General features: G+C 44.3%; 1 protein-coding gene across 2 annotated transcripts; it reads left to right on the top strand.

The window, feature by feature from the left end:
- Nucleotides 1-4,097: 4,097 nt before the first annotated feature.
- Nucleotides 4,098-8,674, top strand: ATRAID (all-trans retinoic acid induced differentiation factor). Of its 2 annotated transcripts, XM_090281031.1 has the most exons (8): nt 4,098-4,323; nt 4,989-5,110; nt 5,513-5,542; nt 6,818-6,889; nt 7,102-7,173; nt 7,274-7,395; nt 8,000-8,097; nt 8,331-8,674. In XM_090281031.1, the coding sequence occupies exons 1-8, from the start codon at nt 4,225-4,227 to the stop codon at nt 8,433-8,435; spliced, it is 720 nt and encodes a 239-aa protein (XP_090137157.1). In that variant the 5' UTR covers nt 4,098-4,224; the 3' UTR covers nt 8,436-8,674. The 2 variants fall into 2 exon arrangements, with proteins under 2 accessions (XP_090137157.1, XP_090137158.1); XM_090281032.1 differs by lacking the exon at nt 5,513-5,542 and having other exon boundaries at nt 4,099-4,323.
- The last annotated feature ends 179 nt before the right edge of the window (nt 8,675-8,853 follow it).

Below are 8,853 nucleotides of genomic sequence, written 5' to 3'. Positions count from 1 at the left end.
TCATTAATAGTTATGGCTTCTAGTGAAATGAAAAAAAAAGTGAGAGGGCAACGTGCTGGAGCCAGGGGCTCAAAGTTACGACTACAGGAGCTGATGGGGCACTCAAATGTTGGAAAAATTTTAGTTTCGGATAATAACTAATAAATTTAGTAATCAATGTATGCAAAAAGCTATTGTTTCAGGAACTGGAGGTATGACCTACCTTGACTCCAAGAGACTCATAAGCAGTTCCACCTCTGTGCCTCAGCAGGACTGCAAGCGATCCAGATGGCACCTGAGAGCCGTTATACTCCAGAGTGAGCCAACCTCAGCCTAGGCCACAGAGACCACCGCCCAAGGACACAGATGAAAGAATGCTGCAGCTTTTATCTGATTAAGCTTTTCTCTGAATTCCAAACCCCTTTACTTACCCTTTTTTCTTCTCCTTATAAAAAGGGTCCATTTACAGTGGAATTCAACATGGTCTGTTAGGGTACAAACCTATCGTTTTCTCAGATCTCCGACTAGCTGAATAAAGTGTCCATAAAGATTCAATCCCTGCCCGGCGGCTCAGTGGACTGAGTGCCGGCCTGCGAACCAAAGGGTTGCCAGTTCGATTACCAGTCAGGCACATGCCTGTGTTATGGGCCAGGTCCCTAGTCGGAGGCGCATGAGAGGCAACCACACAATGATGTTTCTCTCCTTCTCTTTCTCCCTCTCTTCCCCTCTCTCTAAAAATAAATAAATAAAATATTTTTTTAAAAAAGATTCAATCCGTGTCTCTGCTTATTGGGTCTGGTAGGTGACAGGCAGCATGAACGCCGGCTTTTCCGGTTTCAGAACTTTTGGGAGGAGCAAACCATCCAGGGAGCTGGGGCAAGGGGAACAGCCAGGGAGAGTGGTCCTATCCTGCTGCGACAGACATCTTACCTAGAGAAGAAGTCCCTGTTCTGAGGCAGAGCGGCCTGGAGAAGCTGTGGGTGTCTGCAGCTGGGCAGAGACTGACTGTTGGGTTCTATGAATAAGTGGCTATGGTGACATCAGGAATTGGAGGCGGAATGAAACTCAGACGCTATTTGTTCTGGCCCCTTTCAAGGAACCAATTGCTGTGATCCAAAGGGCCCTATCACCCTATGGCTGCCAAACTCCAGCTCCAAAATGGGAGCAGGGAGCTTACAGTCAACAACATTCCTAGATGGATTAGGCTTTCACTCTAAGTCTCAGTGGGCACATGTGCCAGAGGGAATTGGAAAGGAGGGGCTGAGAGAAAGGAAAAGTTGCTTTTCTGACTCTAGCACAAGAAATACTAATCATCAAAGAATATACTATTATCCTTAGAACAAGAGCAGGATCATAGTATTTTAAGATTTAAAAGAATCTTAGATCACTAAGACAACATCCTCATTTACAAAGACACTGAGGCTTAGGTGACTCAAGAGATCTTTACAACACCGCAGAGCTGATTCTTGTCAAAGGCTACATCCATCCACTATCCATTTATACCATGCTGTCTTCAAAAACTATTCCCTAGGGCAGCAATTTTCACCGTTTTTCATCTCATGGCACACATAAACAAATTACTAAAATTCTGCAGCACAATGAAAAATATGCCATATTTTTTTGCTTACCTGACCAAAAAAAAAAAAAAAAAAGGTATAATTTTGATTCATTCACACCAGATAGCTATTGCTATGTTGTCTGCTGTCATTTTTTTATTTGGCAGTCTAAGGGAAAAGAGGTCAGTGACCCTGACTAAATAGTCAGGTATTGCATGTTTTAAAAATTCTTGCGGCACACGGGTTGAAATCACTGTCCTAGGTTACGTACTGATATGAGAAAAAAAATACAAAAGAATGATATGAATTTAAATAGCCTAACATGATGACAGTTAGCATTTTTTGAACACCTGCTATGTAACCCAGCAGCATGTCATGTATTTTATAGACATTAATAATGAATTATAATAAACAATAAGGAAATAACTAAATGACGATGTAACCACAGCTATCACTCTCAAAACACCATTAACATAAGTTATGCACCTTACACGAACACTCTCTAGGAAACTCAGATTTAGAGAAGTTAAATAAGTTGCTTAAGGTTACACTGCATGAGACAAAACACAGGAGACAGATACAGTACTCTCTGCAGGTATAACAGGTTATTCGCCTAAGGCTCCATCCTTACTACTAGAAACAAGGACAGAGCCAAATGTTAACTAGTCAGTCATTCGTGAAACAAAGTTTAAATTTCAATTAATGTAAACACAGATCATTCTAACCTATAAGTTCTTATCCACCAGGGGAGAGATAAGCCTGGCTGTCTTCTGGCTCTCCCACCCTTGTTCTTGGGCGATATGGCCTCACAAGATGAAACCTGGACTCTCAACCTCCTAGGGCCAATGAAGAGAGGAAATCAAAGCGGGCAATTCTTGGATCACGTTATAAATGTCAGTCCTTGGAACAGTGTTCCCAGTAGGCCACTCGGGTTTATCCTGAAGATGCCCTGGGCCTTTGCACATTGCCACAGCTCAAGTTTTTTCACTCCAGAGCAAAATGTTCTACTGCCATGATAGAGGGGAGAAGAATTACTGAGAAGTAAAAGATAGCTGCTGTGTGCAAATAAGAACGTGTAGGGGTAAAGGGTTAGTGATATGGATAGGCAGGTAGTTGGAGAAAGAAAAATTCCAGTACAGTATAAACTAAAACACAAACACGCAGAACTGGAGACTATTGCGTAAACTGGCCAGGTTGCTGACAGAAGTCTACTTATTTGCATAACGTATGGTGGTGAATCCTCCTAGATGCTGGAAGATAGTAATCTGGACAGGACAGGAAAAACCTAGCCAAGTGACAAAGTCTTAGTCAGACGTGAATTCTTAGAACAGATAGTGACTTTGTAAGAACTCTATGGATTTGACTCTCTCTGAGAGGCTATGAGCCAAAAGTAAGAGCTGAGTTGTTTCATTAAAACTAGAACACACAGGGCACAAGTAACTGGCTGTAGGACCCCTTTTCCAATGCCTAAGGAAGAGAACCTTTTCCACTACCCCACCTCTACCATCACTTTAGTCACAAACCGCGCTGGAATTGCTTTGACTCCTACAAAAGGAAGGGGGCCACAGCAAGTCCCAAAAAGATTCCTTCCAAATCTGGTCTTGTGCCTAGAATAACTCAAGGTCGCCTTTGGGGTCCCTCACTAAAATACTAATTTTAATTTAAAACAATGCTAATTTTAAATTTTAATTTCTAAGGCCTTAATAGTCCCTCCGGGCGCGGTCTCACTCACAATCGCCACCTGTGGGTCGGGGCCCAGGGCCACCCTCGGTCAAGGCTCCCCTTCCCCTTACCTCCGTGGCTCTGCTAGGGCTAAGAAGGTCCAGCCGTTCTTTCTGAGATCAGCATGGCTCCCTTTTTCTGGGAAAGCAAAGGAGATGAGGAGTTAGGGACGCATCTATCCTGTCCCGACCTTCTCGCCAGGGCTCCGCACGCCGCGTGGTCTCAGGACTAAGGTGAAGAGAACTGGGTGCCCAAGGCGTCCCCAGGCTCGTCCCCTCTCGCCGGGGTTTGCCCTTCGCCCTTCGCTCCTCCTTCACTCTTACCCTCTTTATTTCCTGGCTTCCCACCTTTCCCCCACATGCGAGGTGGAGGGAACACTACCACCTCACCGCCCGCACCAAGGATTTTCCCGCCCCCCCCCCCCCCCACGCTAGGGACCGGTTCACCCCGCCCCTCTCCTTTGTCCCTCCCTCTCAGCCCTGAGGCGGATCTCGGGCGTTGCTTTGTACCAGCCCACCAAGTTTCGGCTCGCCCCGGTCTGGCCCACCTGCTGGGTCTCCACTTTTGCATACAGCGGCCGCCGAAGAGCCGGGCCCACTGCACGCGGGCCGGGTGACAGCAGGGGTCCCGCCCCCTTCCCGCCCCGCCATTTTTACTGAGGGCTGATGGAGGAGCCCCAAGACGCTGCGGAGACACGACCTCAGCGTCTGGACGCAAGGAACGCGGGCCTGAAAGATCGGCGACGGGGAAGCCTTCGCTAAAGGGGAAGAAAGAGAGGGGTGTGCCAGTTTCCGCCAACGAAGACTGAAACGCACGGAGGACAGAGCCGACCTCCTCCAGTAGGAGCTGCACCACCCACCACCCCTACGCCTGGCCTGCTGGCCGCACCACTCGTCACCGCCCCCTGGGGGCGGAGCCACACGCGCAAGTCTCGCGAGCGTCTGAGAAGGACCAAGGGAGCCGAAAAATGTCCTCTCGCGGTCCTGGCAGTCCTTCGATCCCGCTACCCTGGGCTGCAGCCCTGCTCCTCGCTCTGGGCGTGGAAAGGGCTCTGGCGTTACCCGAGGTACAGAAGAAGCAAGTTAGAGGTCGGACTGAAGCAGAGGTGCTGGGCCAGGTGGTGTCGCGATCGCCTGCTCTCGGCTCCCTCCCCGCCGGACGGCACCTCTGATTTCGTCCTTGAGGCCTTCCCAGCCATAGCCCAGCCGACACCCGCTTAGGATTACTCACTCTGCGCAGGTTTCCCAGCGCCCTCGCCCCTCCAACATCCAAAGAACCTTGAAAGTTGATCTCGCTCCTTAATCTTTGAATAACTTTAAGTTCTACAGATGAGTCCTTTGGCTCTTCTGCAGGCTCTCCATGCATGAAAGTAGTATATCGTGCGGTGGCAGAACTGTACTTTCTGTAAGGCTTGATGAGTTCTTTGAGTACTTGCAGTCCTTTTACCCCGCCAAACCGGGGCTGTCAGAGTGAGAAGTCACTGGAGAGGACGTAATAAATATGTTTGGTTAGTGAGACTCAAAGATAAAGGCCTTCCCCGGACGTAATCTGGTGCGCTGATTTGGCGCTTGGGAAGAAACGCATCTCCTTGTCAAACCTGATATAAAGGTAGGACACTTCCCTTCTCTGTGTTAGAGGAATTCTGGAGAGGTGTACTGGCAGTTAACTTTTGATCCCTGTTTGTTCTTGCCTTTTTTTCTGGAGTCTTAATAGTTTTTTTCTCTTTTGCAGATATGCATCCAGTGCCCTGGGAGAGTGCGAAATTTGTCAGAAGTGGCCCTTTATTGTAAGCAGACACCAGAGCTGAAGTTGCAGGCCCGCTGCTGCCTGAATGAGAAGGGCACCATCCTGGGGTGAGGGAGGAGAAGGCATCCCTGGATAGTGGAAAAGAGTTCCCAACCCAGATTTATCAAGGCTTGCCTGGTTAGCTTTTGGGATAAATATTTGTGCCTATTTTGGAAGCATCTCAACCACGATTCTCACTTTTAAATCTGTTACAGCATTTTTGGCTAGGTAAACAGTCCTGTGGTTCTTCCTGGTTGAAACCACATACAAGTCTTAATTTTTGCCTGTTTTAAAGGCTTTTATGGGTTTGTTTTTAAAAGAGCTTTGTTTGTTTGTTTATTATCAAGTCTTTTGATTATTTATTGTGTATCTTTGCAAAAAGACCCCAGTAGCCTCCAGGACACTATGCTAACATGTGTTTTGTTTTGTTTTTTTTCCCCCTTTCTGATGAATTCATTTTTGTTTTTGAGGAACATCCCTCTTCCTGTCCCCTTCTCCAGGTTAGTCCCTGCATTTTCTCCCTTTACCTTCTTGAGAATCCACCTCCTGCTTACGGCTTCACCTGTAACCACCATGCAGGTGACTACCAAAACTTGATCTCTTAGTATCCTTTTACCTCTCTCCAAGCAGATACCTCTAGCTTCCTATTAACATTTCCTCTTTAGTGTACCCTCACTTCAAACTCAAAATATTATGTCTTGCCTCCATTCTCCTCTTTCCCTAATCTACCTAAATACTTCTCTGTGTTAAACTTTCTGAAAACCAAATTTCTTCCATTATTACTCTATGGCTTTAAAATTAGATTTCCAGTTATTTGTCCACTCAAACCCTTCATGAGGGTCTGGCTTTGGTCTGCCTCCAAAAGCATTGTACCTTGTTTCTTTCTTCAGGTCTTTCTCCTTACCTGAAATTGCCTTCCTCCACCAAGTAAAGACATATCCATTCTTTAATTGCAACATCTTTTGTGAATTCTTCCTACTACTAAATACTAGAGTAATATTTTTTTACTTCCACTAATCCTTAGTGTCTTTACTACTCAAATTTATATACTGTCCTGTGATTTCTTTTGTACTATAATTTAATATTTATGTTGTTTTTGTTTTTGGTTATCATCCTGTTCCTCTACTACATTGTAAGGTGTTTGAAAGCTAAGATACTGAGGAGTTTTTTTTTTATACTCCAAATTTTTGTAGTTACTAGGCACTCAGTAAATATTTGTAGAGTAAAGGAACAGACAGCAATAGATAATGAAGGAAATAATGTGGCATGGTCCTTAATATCCAATAGTTTATGTCCAAACTGTGGTAGGAAATGCATTCATAAAAAACCTTCATTTATGTGATGTGAGTTTTTTTCCATTTGAAGGTCCTTTGTGGATCTGAGAATCAGATCATAATGTGAGATTCACTAATGTACACAAGAAACAAATTTCTTCCAATATATGCACAGATACAAAGAACTTTCTGCCATGATAGAAATCTTTCATATCTGTACTCTCCAATATAGTAGCTGTTAACCACATGTTAGTAGTTCTTGAACACTTGAAATGTGGCTAGTGCAAATGAGGGACTGAATCTTTCTAATTTAAATTTAGCTACATGTAGTTAGCTAATGGTGAGTGAATTGGACAGTGCAGAATTAAAACATTATAATACTTAGTTTGTGGCCCTGAACACGGCTGTGTTCAACTAGTATTAGCAGAAAAGGGGTTTTATTAGCCTACAGTGGATAAAGAAGAGAGATACATAGTTACACTGATTACCTTGTTTCCTCAGGCTGGATCTCCAGAACTGTTCTCTGAAGGACCCTGGTCCAAACTTTACTCAGGCACATACTGCTATCATCATGTAAGTGGTTAGTTATTTCCACTACCAAAAAGTGACTATGGCGAAGGGTTGATGGGAAAATCTTTGAGGATGCATTCCTCAAAACATGTTTGAATATTGATGTCTAAACTTGGACAACGCAGAATGAGAACTGGAGTACCAGTTCAGGAAGATATGTGAATGGAAATAGGATGTTTTGCTAAAGCACAGTGCTAACAGTGTGTGCTTTTCAGAGACCTGCAAGCAAACCCCCTCAAGGATGACTTGGCCAACACCTTCCGTGGCTTTACCCAGCTCCAGACTCTGTGAGTAAGGGTATGGGGTTAGGGACAGAATCAAAGATAGGCATTGCTTTGAGCTCAGCAACTTTGGGTTGCATATTAAGATGGTCTGTGTTGTGTTCAGGATATTACCACAAGATGTCAACTGTCCTGGAGGTATTAATGCCTGGAATACTGTTACCTTTTATACACACTATCAGACCTGCCAAGGGCAAAGGAACCTTTGCAATAGCACTGGGGATGCAGGTATGCTATTTCACCTCCACGCTTTTGGGAACTGCCTTTCCTCCTTTGTTTTTTGTTTTTTTTTTAGTTTAGTTTTTTTATTTTTATTTTTATTCATTTTATTTATTATTTTTTTATTTTTATTGATTTGAGAGAAGAGAAGAATGGGAGAACACTGATTTGTTGTTCCACTTATTTATGCATTCATTGGTTGTTTCTAGTATGTGTCCTGACCAGGGATTGAACCCGCAACCTTGCATATCAGCATGATGCTCTAATCAACTCAGCTACCCTGCTAGGCCTTGCCTTTCCTCCTTTATATTCTCCCTGTTAGATCAGAAAGACAGTGAAACTGCATACACACATTTTGTTTAGGTTTCTGAAGCTCTACCCCTTGGAAAGAAAAGGTCTTAAAATATATTATTATATATGATATAGAAACAATATATTTATATTATACATATTTATATAAATATATATTATATATGTATTATGTAATTATATATATAAATAATATATGTAATCTTTCTTCTCCTTTGACATAGAAATAATTGAGAGACTCTAAATTGAAGCAGATATTTGAGAAAGATAATCCAATGATGTTCTATTTCTCTCTGACTCCCAGAAATATGTCCTGAGAATGGATCTTGTGTGCCTGATGGTCCGGGACGTTTGCAGTGTGTTTGTGCTGATGGCTTCCATGGCTACAAGTGTATGCGCCAGGTGAGAAATTAAACTTTCTAATTAGGGTGAAGAGAAATGCATAGAGCAAAAACCTCTCAGAAAGAAGAGCCATAAGACCAGGAGTTGATGCAAATCACCTAGTGAAGGAAACTCTTAAGAGAATTGCCCTGGATGAGGGGATGGGTATACTAGGAAAGAACTGGGTGTTAGGATGTAGCCCTTGGTGTAACGCTGTATGGGTTTTGGGGGGGATTTTATCCTTTTATTTACAGGGCTCATTTTCGTTGCTTATGTTCTTCGGGATTCTGGGATCTACCACATTATCCATCTCCATCCTGCTTTGGGGGACCCAACGCCGAAAAGCCAAGGCTTCATGAACTACATAGGTCTTCCTGCTGACCTAAAGAACATCCTAATCTATTTTGCCCTGCCTGGGAGATTTGCTTCTGATGTAGGCTGGCCAGAGGAGCCTCCTTGAGGCTGAGGCCGCGGCTGGAAGGAAGATGGAATATTGCACAGTGATGGAGTGTCTTACTCCCATCCAGGAGTGGACTAGTACCAGTTCCCATTTGTGCTGTTAACTGTAATAAACTTTTTTTTTTTAACTAGGGAAAAGGTGCCATGGCTTTGTGTGTTTCTTGGTTGGGGTGCGAGAGACTGCTTTGGGGGTGTCGGCTTTCTTTTACGGGTTTCTCCGGGCTTAGCGCTAGGAAGAAAGGCGCCTCCAATCTCGTCACCACCTTGGCCCCTCCCCTTTACGTGTCGGCCCCGCCCCTCACGCCGCCCGCTGCCCGC

Source organism: Furipterus horrens, unplaced genomic scaffold (assembly GCF_987537825.1).
Source record: "Furipterus horrens unplaced genomic scaffold, mFurHor1.1.pri manual_scaffold_6, whole genome shotgun sequence".
NCBI classification, from domain to species: Eukaryota; Metazoa; Chordata; class Mammalia; order Chiroptera; family Furipteridae; genus Furipterus; species Furipterus horrens.
Note: the sequence above shows the minus strand (reverse complement) of the source record. Positions and strands in the feature narration are given on the sequence as shown.

Bases quoted from the DNA above. Each gene is read 5' to 3' on its own strand.
- ATRAID (XM_090281031.1), top strand. From the start codon at position 4,225: ATGTCCTCTCGCGGTCCTGGCAGTCCTTCGATCCCGCTACCCTGGGCT. The intron at 5,111-5,512 runs GTGAGGGAGGAG...TTTGTTTTTGAG, and splicing joins GAGAAGGGCACCATCCTGGG to GAACATCCCTCTTCCTGTCC. The intron at 7,174-7,273 runs GTGAGTAAGGGT...TGTTGTGTTCAG, and splicing joins TTTACCCAGCTCCAGACTCT to GATATTACCACAAGATGTCA.